Here is a 16,280-nt window from a genome sequence, read left to right as displayed (position 1 = left end):
TTTGCCTAGGAATTCAAAGGGAAAAATCGAGCAGAAACTGTTGGAATGTCATTAGGCAAGGGAGTTCACAGCCGCCTGCACGAAATGATCAAATTCATGACCCTCGATTTCCCCGACAGCTAGCACCATGGGCCTTAGCCCAATTGGGAATGCATAATGCATGTAAGTCTTACGACCGTGCTAGCGCGTGACAACTAGCTTCGGGGACACGGGGCTGGAACTAGATGCGCATTGACCTCCCCCCTCCGCCACAACAACAATAATTACTCAATCTCGAGCTTGATCTCATCCAGGGAAGACGATCAGGGTAAGCGAGAGAATTGTACGGATACTCTGTAGCATAGTCAACAAGCGGGGGACACTGATGCTGTGGACATCTGATTCATGAAATAATCTAGGTGAAAGCCTCATGCTTATTGCAGCACAATCCATTGTAGACTGGGCTCTGGGAGGCTGCTTATCCCTTTAGGCGGCACAAACCTCCAAGAGGTCACATTACCAACTTGACCCCACGTACATAAGAGTTACAAGATTTGATAGTCACAATAGAATCAAATTCGGAGTCACTCTTCTGTAACGGCATGACTCCTACTCTGATTGATCCCATACCCCTGTCGTGACCGCCTTGGAGGCTTGTGCCGCCTTAAGTATGTGTTTATTTGCTTCCTCGCCTATTGATATTTCCGCGGACCCCACCTTCGCCTTGCATGGGACCCCATCCAGGGTCTAACTAGGCCAGATCGGTAGTTGACGGACCCGCTATGAAAGCGACTGTCTCTGCCAGGCAGTGAAATCCATCTGAATCCCAGTATAAGAGCTGCTATAGCATCCTCTCTTGATTTTGTCTGTCCTGCCCCATGGTAACAATCAGTTCGCTCAGAGAGCGGCCATTTTGCTACTATCTCTGAGCAATCCGTCTTTCCCAACCATACCGTTCTCAGCATCATCGATACCACTCGTCCATCTCAAGGGGTCCTCTCAAGAGACCGTATCGGGCAACCTCCCACCACGGCCACGGCAACTCTCACTACATCGGCCACTCACTATCAAACTCAACCGTTTTCTTCTCGGGCTATCCTCATCCCTCGTGCGGTGCTAGCATCTCCAGCATGGTATTTTCTATTGAACCCCGAAAGCAGGACGACTGCCATGAGTCTCCGAACCGTCAATCGCTGCCCTCCATCTCAGAGGTAATTCAAGGCACCGAGCCAGGCCCTTATACTTTTAGACCTCCTTCGAGCATCCAGACTGGTTTCTGCCTTTCCCCTCCTTTCGCACTTGTTCGTCAACCATTACACAAGACCGAGAAGCAACCATTTTTGCAGCAGCTACTCCCGGCTTCATCCTTCCCTCTCCGACAGCATGCTCTTCCTGTCTTCTCGGATCCTCCTAGGCCACCTTTCACCAGCCTGTCGTCACTTTTTCCTGCCTCTGACAGCAGCCAGAGCCTCTCAGCCAAGGCGGAGATTCCTTTCCAGCATCACCACCCCGAGCGGCAGAAGACACCGGAGCCTCATCCTCCTCTCAGCGGAATGTATGCGCACCCACCTCCGCCACCCCCCCCTCCAGCTCCGGTTACCTATCAGCCCCGACAACTACGTCTTGGCCGCCAAATGCCTCTACCCGCGTATCCGACCCCTCCCAGGCACGATTATGCTCCTCCAGCCATATATGACGCTCCAGTTAATGGGCAAGTTGGGAGCTGGAGCTACCAAGATTCTTTGAGTCTAGTGAATTGAAATAAGCTGAGATGCGAGATCGGTAACACTAACTACCGCTAGATTAGTTCCTCATCCCGCACCATTCTTCACTGTGCCGAAGCGTGCAATCGAATTGCTCGTGAGCAGCACGGGACTCACCTTATCCCGGAAAGATTGCCGACAGAATCGGAACTCAGCGATATGCTCAGTAACATGGAGCTCATCAAGCGTTCTCTGGAACATGTGAAGGACTTGGTGCAAATATCGATACAGAACGAGCGAACTCATAAAGGAGTGAAGATGAAGTGTCTTTACAAGGAGGAGAACCATGCGCCCATTTCTGCCAATGCTATGCAACCTTCATTTGGCATGACGGAAATCAAGAAGCAACGAGCCGTAAGTTTGGTTATAAAAGGGGAAAGCGCAAAACTGACATGTTGGTAGCGTACGGCCCGCCCTGGCAGATGCCATAAATGCAGCCGAATTGACACGCCTGAATGGCGCCGCGGACCTGATGGGGCGAGGACACTATGCAATGCATGTGGCCTGCACTATACCAAACTGAAAAGGAAGCGTCAACTCAAAGCAAGTTCGATCGGCCCGAAACCTGGAGAAGCACATCGGCCATAAGGCTCGCACTCGGTGCAGCAAAGCCTGAGCCCATGAGCGGCCATGCTGCATCATTTGTCAACTACGGTGCAGAAAGTCTCAAAATCCTCTGCCATAAATAAACCATCCTAGGCCACTTTCCGGTGCATATTTGCTAGGTACTCGAGGTACACCTTGCTAATACCGCAATCCTCTCAGCACACAACCTCGACGTTTACTAATGCCTGATTTTTCGTACCATCGACGTAGGTCGTTCTCTGTACAAAGGCTTTACTACATACACCATGTATACTTAGGATTTAGTTGGTAGATCCGCAGCATTTTTATCATTAATTGACTTGTTCCTAACTATGCATCATTGGGTCTGATTTATTTACCGTTTTGACCGGGGAGAAGGACGGTTTCGGCTCAGACGAAAGATCATCCTGAGCCTCACATCAGTGAAGCGATGCCAGGAACCATGCCTGTTGATAACTACTGGTGGGCCTATTCCTTTTTGTTAGTGCCTTTAGATTCTGCCAACAGCTCCCTCTGCACCTCGAGCTTAGCTACCAGCAATCACAACGATCGATACGACGCAGGGAAGCTCTTCACCAGTTAGTTACTATGCCAATTACCTCTTTGCCACATATCAAGCCTAAATAGATTGACTGTTCGCGACAGATACGATATTTGTGAAGGCCCCAACGCTGTACACGAGGTATTTTGGACCACCTGCTGAGACCAACATACAAACACAGGCGTGAGTGCCCCACGAACTTCACAATACGACGATTCTGAGATTGCACTTATATCCACTCTACCGCTGGTGCACGACGCCGTTTCCGTCGTCTTCGATGGGTTCTGGAGCCACTTAGCGAAGACCACAAAATTGGGAGGAGAGGACAAAGCAAGTTGACAGTGGCCGTGTGGGTAAACAAAACGTTGTGCTGGCCCTACTGCCGAAATTGAGCGCCGCCAATCCTGCTGGTGTAGCCGCAAAGACGCGCATTATCTACAAGAGATCGCGACTGGCCCTTCTTATCGGGGTTTTTGGTGCTGTTGTTTACATTGCGCAGGAGTGCTGGGTGAAAAGATATTTTGAAGGTGCAAACAACACACCAAGAAGAAGTCGTACACAGGTAGGTAAAATGCCTAGCCTTCCAACTGAAACCTGATTTCCACGGGAAGTTCAAGTCCAATTAAGATGGGGTTTTCTTCATGAAACAGGTAACCAAATGATCAAATGATAATATTAGGAATGATAGAGATAAGTCCTCAAATTTATTGTCAAAACTGTAAAATGTGCAGAAATTGCATTCTGACGGGAATCTTAATTTCGTGTCGCGAAGCACTGGTCCTCCCACAGCCAATAGCATTTCGTAGTAGATAGACCTCCTTAGCTCAGCACATCCTGTGCCCCAATAGGGGACATTTCGGGGCCGAAGGCCCCCCGGACGCAAAATATACATACGTACATACGTACATACATACATACCTACATTTATACAAGTTTGCGATGGCGACGGGAAGACTAAGCTGAGAAGGGAAGATAGAACATATCAAACATAAACACCAAATGACTTACCGGATTGGGCTAGCCGGCCACTATGGGAATCCACAGGGCGCGCCGAATTTCTAAGGAGGCTAACCCATTCCTCCTTGTCTTTCCCTCGAGCCAACTCATGATCGTCTCCCAAACAACGCCCACCAATCATATAACAATCCGAACAAATGTCAAAATCCCCACCGTAGCAAACTCTGCATTTGTATATAACCTCGTTTTCCGGAATGGTCAAAGTGCAAACAACGCACCGGCTGGATGTCTCGTCATGAGATATCAGACTCATGGCAGTAGATTCGTCGTTTTGACAAACTGCTATGCTTCTCTTCTCTGCGTAGCCATATAGTGCTTGTTTAATGTTGGTATTTCCATATCTTCTAGCCCTCTACCATAAAGTCCCTCCGAAACAATCCTGAGTGTCAAAGTTCACTTGTCCAGTAGCCAGCAGCACTTTGACTATCTGTGTGAGACAATTTCGTACAGCTATTGATAACAGTGTTGAACCATAATGACCTTTTTGGTCGACATCAATGGCTTTATGGCTAAGTATTGCCATTGCGACGGTATCATATCCGTTCATGGCAGCGAATGAGAATGGTGTCGACCAATAGTATCTTCCGTATTCGCACTTGCCCTTGCAAGCAGCAGCTTGACGATGTCCTTGTGGTCGTTTTCGGAGACCCATAGTAGCGGCGTCCTTCTATCCTCATCCTTCGAGTTCACATCGATGCCTTCGGTGGGAACTAGCAACGTGACGATGGCCTCTTGCTCGTCACCTTTTTTAGCCGTCCGTAGTAACCAAGCGTCGCGTAATGTTGGAATTCTGACGGTATCGATTTGTAAGACCTTTAATATAGCTGGATAACTTGCTATTGCGTGTCCGCTCACTCGCTGGATGCATATTCCAAGAATGAATACCGGTACAAGTGGGTTTGCAGATCCTCCGTCGGTGTTTTGAGCAGCATGTTATTCCGGCGACTGATGACTAGTCTGCCGTGAAAGAACATATCATTGCTCAAGTAACGCCAGCACATCTGGAACATGTGAAGGTTCGCGCCATCCGAGGACGTTTGGTACCACGGTCCACTTAAGCCACTGTGGTTTTTCAGTAGAAAATCTTTGACAGATTGGTGGCAGAAGTTGGCTGTAGTCTCGTCGTTATTACTAGCAACGTCAAGATAGATGATAGAGCTGCACGACACACATATGTCCATGTAATCATGAAGATCATGATCACCCACTACTGATCCAGTCTTCCAAAACGCGAATGAGGCCGCTAGCTCCTTTTTGGTCAGGGGTCGCCACGCAGCGACAATGCTGGGTAAGAGAAATCGAGCGTCCTCCCGCCTCTTCTTCGGAATGCTGTCGTCCAAAATCCTGGTGTAAGTTTCGTCAAGCCCCTCGGGAAGATCCTTGAGTTTATCTGCAACCTCATAATTCGGTGTGCTCTCAAGCTCATTGACCATCAAAGACAACCAGAGGAAGGTGCCTCTGGCTCGACTCTTTAGAGCCTTTTTGACATCTTCTTTCAGACTTTGGCTATACTATTTCCTCTGCGCTAGATCCTCACCCTTGAGGTTTATGTAATCGGAAGACCGGCATTAACTTCGCTCGAGTCCATCCTCAAAAATACGCCAATTCCGGCTAGCTCATATTCAATGTCTCTTATCTCAAGCCGGCAGGTTAGCAGAAACTTGAAGTGTTCTGTTGGTTTTGAGGATGCTTGAAACAGTTTTCTCATATAACGGAGCAGAGCCTTGCGCATGGATCTTTCGCACTCGTCCAGGGCATCAATAAGGATAAATACTTCACCAGCATGCTCATCTTGGAGCATGTCTTGAAACAATCTCCAGAGAGCGGAGAAGTTCTCGAACAGGCTGTCAAAGAGTAGTACTTCAGAGTTGATGTAGCTGGATCCCTGTGTCGTTGAATCCCGCAGGAGCTTGTTCATTCGTCCGACATTCTGTCATATTGAGGTACGACGGTCGGGGTAAACCGTTCCCAGGTTCATCTACAACCTGCATACAGTTGCATTCCCGATGCCGCACAAGAAGCAACAGCTTATTCAGAACGACGAATTCCATCTTTAGCTTGATGCTGTAAACCACAGGCTTGTATGTGGTCGCAATCTGAAATTGATCCAGGTACTGAGTGATAATGAGGCTGACGTCAAGGAGCACGACCAGAATATTGACAATGATAAGGTGTCGAATGACTTTGCGCTCCGTCGTCCTTCTGATGGCGAAGATGGGTTTGAGACCGCGAGATGCTTCCCAGATATAAAGGCCGGAGATGATGGTCTCTTGGATGGAGAAGCATGCGAGCTGAATGCGCTCTTAAAGGTTGAATGCTGGCAGAAACCGACTCGACTGCCGCGTGTTGCTACCAAGAAACAGGACCGTAACCGGAACGTGCAGGATGAAGAAATCCGTGATGATCATAACCAGCACCCACCGCATCTTTGCCCTATCCGAGACAATGAGATGCAGCCTCGAATAAAGAACAACAGATTGTCCAGTGACCATGCCATACCATCCGACGCACGTTAAAGCCGCGAGTAGAAAATTCGGTCCAAGGCTGTAGTAACGCAGCAGAACGACTATCGAGTGCAGCACAATTCCTAGCGTCGCGACAACGATGCTCCAGAAGTACAAGCCGTCGTGGCGCCTGAAGCGGTTGAGCAGCGAGATGAGGATCTCGACACAGTTGTAGCACGCGATCGCGAAGAAGCCGGCGATGGTCATGTCGACCGGTAGTGATGCCGTGATGGGGCCCGTTTCCCCAGCCATGTTGGCTGCTGAGCTGGAACGACCGGGCTGACCATGGCGCGTCGTGCAAAGAAAGGGATTAAGGGCTTGGTTTGGTTGGAAGAAATGCAGCTCGGATGCGCAGCCCTAGCGATGGGTATTAAAACGAATTACTGATCAGGAGCTTGCCTTGTGGCACCCTCCATTAGCACCGACCGGCGGCGGCACATTGGGGAACCCTGGCTGGCCTCCAAGTTCTCAACCAGCAACTTCGTCATTCAAGCCCAACGACATTGGCTGCCAGGTGAGCCTCGCATGGGCTAACTTTGCAAAAGGGGGGCCGGGGGCTGGTAATGCCGAATTCGACATGATTTATGTCCGCATGTCTCGAGGTCGGTGCAGCCTCTAGCTCAAGCCACTTCAGTAAAAACACATCATGCGATGCGAACGGGAGTAAGCTTTGGCTTTGGCAATGGCGTTTCGCTGAGATGAAACTCGGCTTGCCTCGCCAAGAACAGCGCTGCCCACAGATCAAATGCAATCAAACAAACTGCCAAACAAATCAATCAAATATGCCAAAATCTTATTTCAAATCAAACAAATCCAAACCTCTGGATTTGAAATGCCATTTGATATATTTGATACATGATATATGATGAAAGCTCGAATCTGCCACGCTGTCGGGCGTCCTTGCAGCTTACCCGGAACCTGCTAGGCGTCAGGGCCTGGTGAGCGAATCTGGCCAATCAGAGTTACTACTCAGGTCTTTCATTAGTGTGCTACCCCGAGCAGTGCCTTCAAATTGGTTAAAGAGAAGGTAGCTTCTTAACTTTCACGTCTCTCGCCCCCCCATAACATCAAACCGCATCGGTGCCAGTCTATTTACCTCTCCTCGACGCGTGCCGTTCCTTACTGATCGACGCCTAACCCGATGAAATCCAACGACATTATGCTTCCTTCACCCTCCGCCTTTGCTCTTCTCCGCCAACCGAGAAATCTGGCAAGTCAATTCGAGCTGACGACGCGGGTGGCTTCACCAGACCACCCTACCGTTGCAGACCTTCCGCAAGCAGTATAGAGGAACAAACAATGTCTAAGCTAAAGCTAATCTCCCTGACTGCCTCCTGTAACTGACTCGATATTGCTCCCATCATCCTCTCGAAGAGTTACCACATAGAATTATGCACTGACTGCAGACTACACGGCATTTCCTTTGGCAATGACGCACCTTAGATGCGTAGAGAAGGCGAAACAATGCAGCATTCCACTCTTCTTTGCTATCCTCTAGTTGAACCAGCGTAAACAGATGTGAGGACCAATGATCCACATGCAGCAGTAGGCGTCGCTGAACCAATCCGTAATTTGCATGGTCCTTATTAGATACTTGCGATATAACACATCTCACAGCCAGTCAAGCCATATTCGTGTCTAGTTACTTAGCCAATATTTACTAGGCTTTAACACAGTTCCCCAACCCCACCTCTAAGCTCTTTTACCTAACACACTCTAGCCTTAAATCATCTTGCCTGTTCAAAATAAAAACCGACTTGCATAACGGGCAGTCAACGTGGCGGTTCTGAAACCAAGAGTCGATGCAACTCGAATGGAACACATGTTGACATTGCAACCGTCGGACATCGTCCCGATCCACGAGCACTTCGAGGCAGATTGCACTAACACTGATATCAACATGGGTAGAGAAAATTATCACTTTAACTTGAAACTGCTCACCAGACTTCAGCTGAGCTGGCATACGTTGAAGCCCCGGTTGCCTGCCTCCCTAAGTCTCTTACCTCGTACTTCTGGGATGGACTTGCATCGTTCAGCGCCTGCAGGGATATCATATCCTTCGATTTCGGTTTTGCAGCCATGACATTCCTCTGAGCTTGGCGATGACGTCTTCTCACTTTCACGAGACACTTTTGTTCCTTAGCACAGACGTGAAAAGCAAAGAATTAGGTAGGAATCGCCTACATCATGAAGGATAAAACAATGGCGCCGCTAAATGCCACAAAGAACGGTACAGGCGACCTTTGAGTCCAGACATTGTCATCGCCCTGCATTGTCGAGTTGATTGAAGAATGTAGTTTGTGCGCCATTTCGTTACTCTTTATGTTGTCCTTATTGTCAATTCTTCACCCTATTCAGTGGATATGATGAGGCATTGGAGGGTCCGCGGTGACTCGTTATTTTTATAAGAAGGACCCCTGGCGGTCTTCGTCGATGTTCAGTGCAAGGATGCTGAGGCGAAACTATTTCCGGTAGCCCTCACCTTGTGGCGAGTGGCGTAGCTTCAACGTCACGCATGTGAACAACTGAATCGACCATCTCCACGGCGGTGTTCTCCAGACAGGCCTTCTCTCGCTGGTCTGATGTAGGTCATGGCCTGCTCCCGATGTAACCATGGCGCAACAACCCTGGAGAAGTTAGCCCGCTTTGCATGAAATGATGACGACTTCCGCAAGATTCATAATGACATTTGGTGCAACGAGGAATAATTACGCGTCATTTTTGTGCACGTCTCCGGTCCGAGATAATTCTAATTGGTAAAGGGTCAAAGGATGACAACTTGGGACTCTTCGCCGAGTTCGAAGATCGAGGCATCAAGCTAGTGAATGGCTGTCCTTCTCGCCGGATTTGAACCCTATTGCGATCGTGTGGAACGAGATGACGGATAATATTGAGAAACACTTCCCGGATGATCAATCTTATGACCGGTTGCGAACTGCAGTCAAGGAAGCTTGGCATCCTCTTGATGATGCATTCTTTTTTAAACTATTAGAATCAATGTATGAGCGTTGCCAGGCTGTTGTAGATGTTATAAAAATGCATAACCAAAGCTGCTAGAAGCAACATCACTGCGCGGGAAAGCGACTCCTCCATCCCTACTGCGCCTTGTGCAACCAATGTAATCCGGAGACCGATGAACCAGTCCATGCTACCGTGGCAATGTCAAAGCCGGCATCAGCGAGAACTCTTATCCCTTTGAGTGCCACAGCCCTTCAGAGGGGTCACGACAGGGGCATAGGACCAATTAAAATAAAAAAAACTAACGGTACTTCTCCCTACATACTAATTTGTATGATGGTAAAAGTCCCAGCAGTTTTGATTGTTACAAAGAGCTACCTTACAGACTTGGCAAATATCTTACGAACTTCCGGTGCCCCGCACGTACTAACCTTATGATTAAGCAAAGTGGGGCGAGTGGCCTTCCTGAAGGGCTGTGGCACTCAAAGGGATATCGAAAATGAATTCCTATTCAGTGAGACCTCCATGTCCTCGCCGGGCTTCCGGCCACGGTTGGTCAGACAGATGTCCAAGTAGACGCCGCTCAGCCTCCTATTTGTTCGGTGAGGTGTGCAACATGGGGTTGGGGCAGAAGAGATGATTAATTTGAACTGCTTCCTACTTTCTAAGCGGCCGATGAAGCTCGGCCTCTTATGCCTATGTTCAATCTGCCGATATCATGCACAGCAATCTGCTCCCTGGCGCTAGTTGAGGCGTGTAATTAAAATTGAATAAATAAAAAATAAAATAAAAATGCCATAGTCGTACCGAGTCGTGTCCATCGTCACAGAATCAATTGCCACTTTCAGCAATATACAGACAGTTTAGTACCTCGCTCTAGTAGCAGGCGGGCTCATAGCGCTTTTCTTCTACTTATTTATCTATTAACGTGTTTGATAAGCAGAACTTATCGTGGGGTCGTTTTGCGGAGTAATTTCGGGAAATCGTATGTGATTACACAACTACCATCTGATAAGTGCCCGGCGCCGCGCACGCGAATATCTCGACGGTTAGGAGCCAAATCGATGCAATTCCAGGGCTGGAGGACTGCTACGCTCTGGCGGTCCGTTTGGTTCAAGAGCGACGCTGTATAGACGAGCGGGCGCTGAGATATTTGCGTGTGCAGCGGCTGGGGGGCCAGGCTTCGCTGCAAGGACTACGACATAGCAATGCGCTGATCCTGCTGCTCCTTAATATTCAAAAAAAAAAAAAAAAAAAAAAAAAAAAAGAATTAATAAAAAAACACACCTTCTAGATAGATAGATAGATACGGACTAGTTACTGCTATAAATATATAAAGATCCTACCTGACGGCCAGCTTACCGTCGACGAGGGGCGGTCCGCCTCCTCCCTAGCCGAGCCCAGCGCCCCCGATGGCCCTGGCCCCGAGTCGGCCTTGGTCCCGGGCCTGGGTCATCGGGCACGGGGGTCCCTACCTGTACCCGTATCCGGCCCTGGCCCCGGCCCCGCCGGCGGCGCTGTTTGAGCTCGTCGACGAGCCGGTTCAAGCTCCGGCCAGCGCGTAAGAGCTCTAGCTCTGCAACTGCCTCCTCCTCGCTCTTGCCGGACGCCGTGCGGGCCAAGAGCTCGTCCCAGATCACCTTCCGGCGACAGAACTGCACCCTGATCCCGTTCCCCGGGCGCCAGCGGCTTCCCCACGTCTCTTCTAGCACCCGTATGGCCGGCTGACCTGCAATCCCTTCCTCCCATTCCTTCCAGACATCCCGCACTGTAAAGACCTTGGCCAAGGCTGCAACGACGGGCATACCTGGTACTGGAGGCTCTGGAGCCGGAGCCGGAGCCGGAGCCGTATTGAAGTTCAAGTTAGGGGCTGTCGACGGCGCCGGCGCCGGCGCCAGTGACACTGCTGGCCCGGCTCCAAAGTGGCCGGTAAAGGTGACAGGGACCTTGCCTTGGAGGAGGGCATCGAGGCCGCCCTGAATTCCTTCTAGCCGAGCCTCTAGCCGGATGGCCAGCCGCTGGCTATTCTGTAAGACGGCCTCGCGTGTGCTCTCTAACACACCGCTAAGCTCTGGCAGCGCGCGTTGTACGAGCAGGCTTAACGGCTCCGTAGCCCCTACCGCGTCAGAGCGAACGGCGACGGCGAACTCATCCCATTCGGGCCCGTTAAAAGGGGCGTAGGCGAAGAAGGGTAGCGACGGATAGCGAGGCTGCAATACAGCCAGGTCCTGTAACAGTACTATGCGCAGGCGCCGCATAAGCTTAAGGAAGCCGTCGGCGGCTAGGTCGTCGTCGTCGAGGCCACCTTCTGCCCAGCATTGCCGGCGCGCGCGAGCCTCAAAGCGAGGCTCCCACTCCTCGATCCACGGCCAGAGCTGCTTTTGTAAGACATACGGAGGCTCGTGGGCCGCACGCGCGAGGAAGTAGTCCCCGGGTGATGCCGAGAAGCCGGCGACAATACGCATGAACTGGCGCGGTAGATGCGTAAGATAGGCCTGGCAGAGCACGCTCTGGTTCCAGCGGCCGGCCTGCGAGATCTGGGCGAGCGACGTGCCGTGGGTCTCCGCGTCCTGGGCGCCTACCCTGCGCGGGAGGTGCGTCTTCTTTGACGCCATAAGGCCAGCAGCACCGAAGATACGCCAGGTCTCTTGTAGCTGCGTCGGGTACGAGAGCTCCTGCTCGCGGTCCCGTCCGACAAGAACCTTGATCCGATACCAGTCCTGGCGGCGCCGGAAGGACGGGGACGGCTCGCCGGCGACGTGCCAGCGCCAGAAGAAGAGCTGTGCTAAGGCCCCTTGCGTACAGAACAAGGGGTCCTTGTGCCGGAGGGCACCCATGAACTCTTTCTTTGCCGTCTTGTTTAGCTTACCGTCTCGCAAAAGGGTAACGAGGCAGCCACAGGGGGTCGGGCCTTCTGAAGACGGATAGTCGAGTAGAGACAGGTCTGCAAGCTCCATCTTACGGCGGTTTTCCCCCCGTAAGAGGTAGTAGTGGCCGAACAGGAGGTCAACTCGCGTACGGAGGTTTTGCGGCATGTATGCGGCCCCGCTGAGAAGGAGATCCTGGACCCGGAGCCATTCGTCGGGTGAATAGCTGGCCTGGATCCCGTCAGTCCCGCGGTCTTTAAAGGAGGCGCGGTCGTGCTTCCCCCGCTGCCAGCCGCGTTGCTCAAGGAAGCCTCGTACGGCGGCGCCCCTGGGGTTTTCCGTGTTTGCGTTGCCGTGGGCTACCTGGAGCCGCCAGAGCTCGATAACGGCCGCGATATAGGCGTCGATAGTGCCCCTCGTAAGCAAAGATCCTTCGGCAAGGTCTGCTGCAGCCGGCGCAAGGGCCGTGGGTGGCACGTAGCCCTCGCGGTCGTCCGCAAGCAGCTCGGCGGCCTCGGCCAGGGGGACCTCTAGGGCTTCGGCTAGGCTTTCGGCCTCTGCCAGGGCCGCGGCCTCGAGCTGCTCCTGTTCGAGCTGCCGCCGTAACTTTACAGCCTTTCCTTTGCCCTTGCCCTTACCCCGTGCCCGTGGTTTCTTTTGCGGCGGGGCAACGCGTCGTAAGAGGATATCCTCTTTGAGCCAGGCTGCTAGCTTGTCTGGGGTTACGAGCTCGCCGTCGGGCCAGCTATAAAGTGAGCCGTCTGCCGCAGCCCGAGGCGTACGGCACCAGGCCTATAAGTCCTCGTCTGTTAGCCGCCCATGGGACTCTACGTAAAAAAAAGAGACAAGGGCAAAGGGGAAAAGAGAGGGCGGCGGCCGGGGGAACGCGCCTTCCACTCCCGCTGCTTCGCAGCATAACTCCGTGCCGTGTTCGCCGGCTGTTCGTCCTTCTTCGCCTGAAGGCCCGCCCTCCGGGCGGCACGGGCACGCTCGTCTGCGGCCGTGTACGAGTCGTCTGCGGCCATCTCGGTCGATCAAGGCCTTTCTACGTGGTGTTTGTTTCCTGTCTGGGGCCTGATAAGTTGCGGGGAACTTATCAAATGCACTTATCAGGCGCCGCGCACACGATTTCACGGGCCGCTTTTTGCGGGGGATAAGTCGTCACGTGGTCTGAGCGAATTACGACGTAATTGCGGGCACCATCGATAAGCATGCCGATCAAAAATCTTAACCTCCAAGGTTACAAGCGCAATAAAAACACAACAAATCATCTAATCAATTGAAACTAATTACTATACTCCCCTCCAGATACATCAGCCACTATTTCACAAGTTCTGGCGTTATGTCCAGTCTTGCCGCATATTCCATAGTGCCCTTTCTCTCGATTGCGCTGGACCTCCTTGACCCCCACTTAAGTTTGAAGCCCAGCGCTTGCCAACTAGTAACGCGTCGCGATCTGCCGCGAATGGCGATTGATCTCTTTTCAATTCCGGCTATGCCATCCGAGCTAGAGCGGATATTCAGCCTCGCTGGGCAGATGGTCACGGCTCAGAAGGCGTCTCAAAGCGGGTCTCATAGGAGCCGCTCAATGCATATCGTCTTGAGAGAAAAGTGGGGTTATCCAGATATCCGAATTGATCCAAATCGAATCAAATCGCCAATTTTAGTATCCAAATCAAATCAAATTGGGCCGCCAATCTAATTTGATTTATTTGTTTGCAAGCCTGATCGCTGATGCCTGGATCCGTGGGCATTGCGAATACCCGTTGAAGATCTATGGTTTGTCAAGCAGAGCCCAGATAAGGTAACATCCGAGCGTCCCTATGAAACGGATCTCTACGCGAGTAATACAGAGTGCCGACTTGGAGGTAAGCAGGGTCTGTCCTTCCACCGAGTCGCCTGGCGGAGAGGCCCGGATTCCGTCCGACGTACACGTGACACAGTGCAATGCAAAAGAAGACTGCTAACGCAGCAGACTTTGCGGTGTATTTGTAAGACGCTGTGATAATGCCTCTCTATCTATACAGCTCCTCAAACCCGTGGAACAAATTCCTCCCGAATAGTGATGAAATGAAGTAGAGAAGGGGAAAAGTGGGATTAAAGTCAACGTGATTAGATGGTGACAAGGGGTATTGAAACGGTGATGCGCTTGTGATGGAAGGTGCACGCAAAGAAGTGAAGTTGAAAAAGTCCGGTCGGTACAACCAAAAAGGACGAAAGAAGTGTGTGGCTATAAGAGGTCGGTCATGTGGCCGGGTCGTGAGCGCCTGGGTTGGCTGAGCGGCCCAGAACGGTTTTGTGAAGATCCGGTAGAGGCAGGTAGATTGATTCGACGGCCGAATAGATGAGATGAGGGGGCGATTCTATTAGCAGATGACTGACCGAGTCAAGGTCAGCTCACAAGAACCCAATATGGTTGTGATTAATGAGGTGCATGCGGAAACGAGTTCGGGTTGTGTTGGAGTTGCGGGACTCGCATGTGCATATGCGCACGCGCGCCATCGCGAAGGCCTGGCTAGACCAGAGCGAACCTTGTCCATTGCCTGTGCAACCAAGGACGAGAGGTTGCTGCACCTACTGGAACTGGTCAAAGCCAAGAGTCATGTTGTTGTAAGAGGCGGAGACTAAAGCCGATGATTTCCAGAGGTCGAGCCGACGAAAGAAGTCTGTCATTCGACCGCCGCTGGGGTTGTCCATCTGCTTAGCCTTGCTTGGGCAGTGGAGGCAGAGGGCGGCTAGGAGGCGGGCCGGGGCAAGGAGGGAGTTGCGAAGGTCGCTGAGCAGGCATGTTGATTGTGGTGTGGTGTAGCTTGAGTAGCTTCAAATAGTTGTGAAGAGATCCGAGTAGGATTGGCACAGCTCGTGGGGTTTGGTAGTGTTGAGTAAGATCGAGCAGTAGTGATAGTAGTTGTATGAGAGTTGATTGGCGCGAGACGTACTGCAAGGAAGCACAAGCTGGAAAGTGGAGATGGCGAGTGCCTAAACAGGTTCTTGATGAGTCGATGGTGAGAATGATCAATGACTTCTTCATGGGGAAGAAGGAGGTCGCTGTGCCTCTTGTATTCCTGGCCGGTCTGATATTTGTGCTGCCGAGTGTAAGGTAATCTGAGTGAAGCAGCCCAGGACGCAAGATACAGGGCACCATCAGGACTGGGAGAAGGGGAGTGTGGGAGTTCCTCTACCCACAGGACATGGTGAGCGCCTCACCAGACCCCAGTGGGGATGATTGGCAAGACACACGCCCCCGTTTTCGTGTGGCGGTGCAAGACAACGGCGGTATTTTGGCCTCATACCTCCGGCGCACCGTTCCAGCCCAGCCTGATGAGTTGACTTTTACTCTGACCTGGAAGTGACAGTGATGCAGTGGGCCACGACCGCATCAAAAAAGGAAATTGAAACAAGCGTCAACAAGCATGGGGTTCCCCTGGAAAAAGAATTCCCTTTCATATCAGTTACCCTTGTCGCACACCTCGTCATAGTCCTAGCGACAAGGCTGGTCCTGGCTGTGCAGCAACCTCTGCAATCGCTCTATCGGTACGCTGCATTGCAACAACCTAGCAAGAAGCCCCTCCCGGGACACAGAGGACACCAGGATGAATTGGCATCAAGTCGATACAGGAAGCTCCAGGTAAACACCGTGGTATTCACACGACGAGTCACCTGAGAGGTTAATATCACCGGTTAGACTGAGAACATGACCTAACAATAACTACGGATGGTCATGTTCAATGCACGGCCTTGGGAGCACGTTGTTTCACATGAATCGATGCCAGGCTTAGAGGTGTCAAACGCTCATTCGCATCGTCGCGCTTAGATCGCAACCGGACACAGCTAGGCACTATGTAATATGGGCTAATCTCAATGTCAGCCCGAGATTTAATAGTCACTATTTCTTATCAAGTTCTCTGTCCTGACCGTCATTTGACAAGGCTTCGAACCTGGGGGCCCGAAAAGCTATCGGCATTGGTAGAACGGTGCTAATTGACTGATGATTTCATGCTCTCGTTGCTTTGGTGACTCCCAGTGAGCTACCAGCTCTCTGAAACATAGCGTAAACTTTCGTTTT

The 16,280-nt window shown here is 51.4% G+C and overlaps 5 protein-coding genes across 5 annotated transcripts; 1 reads left to right on the top strand and 4 right to left on the bottom strand.

Annotated features, from left to right (window-relative positions):
- Positions 1–1,109: 1,109 nt before the first annotated feature.
- On the top strand, positions 1,110–2,330 carry FOXG_15997 (uncharacterized protein; the record flags this gene model as incomplete). Its single annotated transcript, XM_018396084.1, has 3 exons — positions 1,110–1,730; positions 1,782–2,096; positions 2,145–2,330. 3 exons carry the CDS (start codon positions 1,110–1,112, stop codon positions 2,328–2,330), a joined length of 1,122 nt encoding a protein of 373 aa, XP_018256351.1.
- A 2,098-nt stretch (positions 2,331–4,428) lies between these two features.
- Positions 4,429–6,641, bottom strand: FOXG_15996 (uncharacterized protein; the record flags this gene model as incomplete). The annotated part of the gene is made up of 5 exons (XM_018396083.1): positions 4,429–4,675; positions 4,741–5,396; positions 5,459–5,815; positions 5,868–6,187; positions 6,218–6,641. The coding sequence occupies 5 exons, from the start codon at positions 6,639–6,641 to the stop codon at positions 4,429–4,431; spliced, it is 2,004 nt and encodes a 667-aa protein (XP_018256350.1).
- A 1,685-nt stretch (positions 6,642–8,326) lies between these two features.
- FOXG_22184 (uncharacterized protein) lies at positions 8,327–8,443 on the bottom strand (the record flags this gene model as incomplete). The annotated part of the gene is made up of 1 exon (XM_018402582.1): positions 8,327–8,443. One exon carries the CDS (start codon positions 8,441–8,443, stop codon positions 8,327–8,329), a length of 117 nt encoding a protein of 38 aa, XP_018256349.1.
- A 2,262-nt stretch (positions 8,444–10,705) lies between these two features.
- FOXG_15995 (uncharacterized protein) lies at positions 10,706–13,239 on the bottom strand (the record flags this gene model as incomplete). Its single annotated transcript, XM_018396082.1, has 2 exons — positions 10,706–12,959; positions 13,061–13,239. 2 exons carry the CDS (start codon positions 13,237–13,239, stop codon positions 10,706–10,708), a joined length of 2,433 nt encoding a protein of 810 aa, XP_018256348.1.
- A 1,549-nt stretch (positions 13,240–14,788) lies between these two features.
- FOXG_15994 (uncharacterized protein) lies at positions 14,789–15,245 on the bottom strand (the record flags this gene model as incomplete). Its single annotated transcript, XM_018396081.1, has 2 exons — positions 14,789–15,032; positions 15,154–15,245. The coding sequence occupies 2 exons, from the start codon at positions 15,243–15,245 to the stop codon at positions 14,789–14,791; spliced, it is 336 nt and encodes a 111-aa protein (XP_018256347.1).
- Between the last annotated feature and the right edge of the window lie 1,035 nt (positions 15,246–16,280).

This window comes from Fusarium oxysporum, genomic scaffold (assembly GCF_000149955.1).
Source record: "Fusarium oxysporum f. sp. lycopersici 4287 supercont2.30 genomic scaffold, whole genome shotgun sequence".
In the NCBI taxonomy this organism is placed as follows: Eukaryota; Fungi; Ascomycota; class Sordariomycetes; order Hypocreales; family Nectriaceae; genus Fusarium; species Fusarium oxysporum.
The sequence above is the reverse complement of the archived record's forward strand: the minus strand, read 5'-3'. Positions and strand labels throughout refer to the sequence as shown.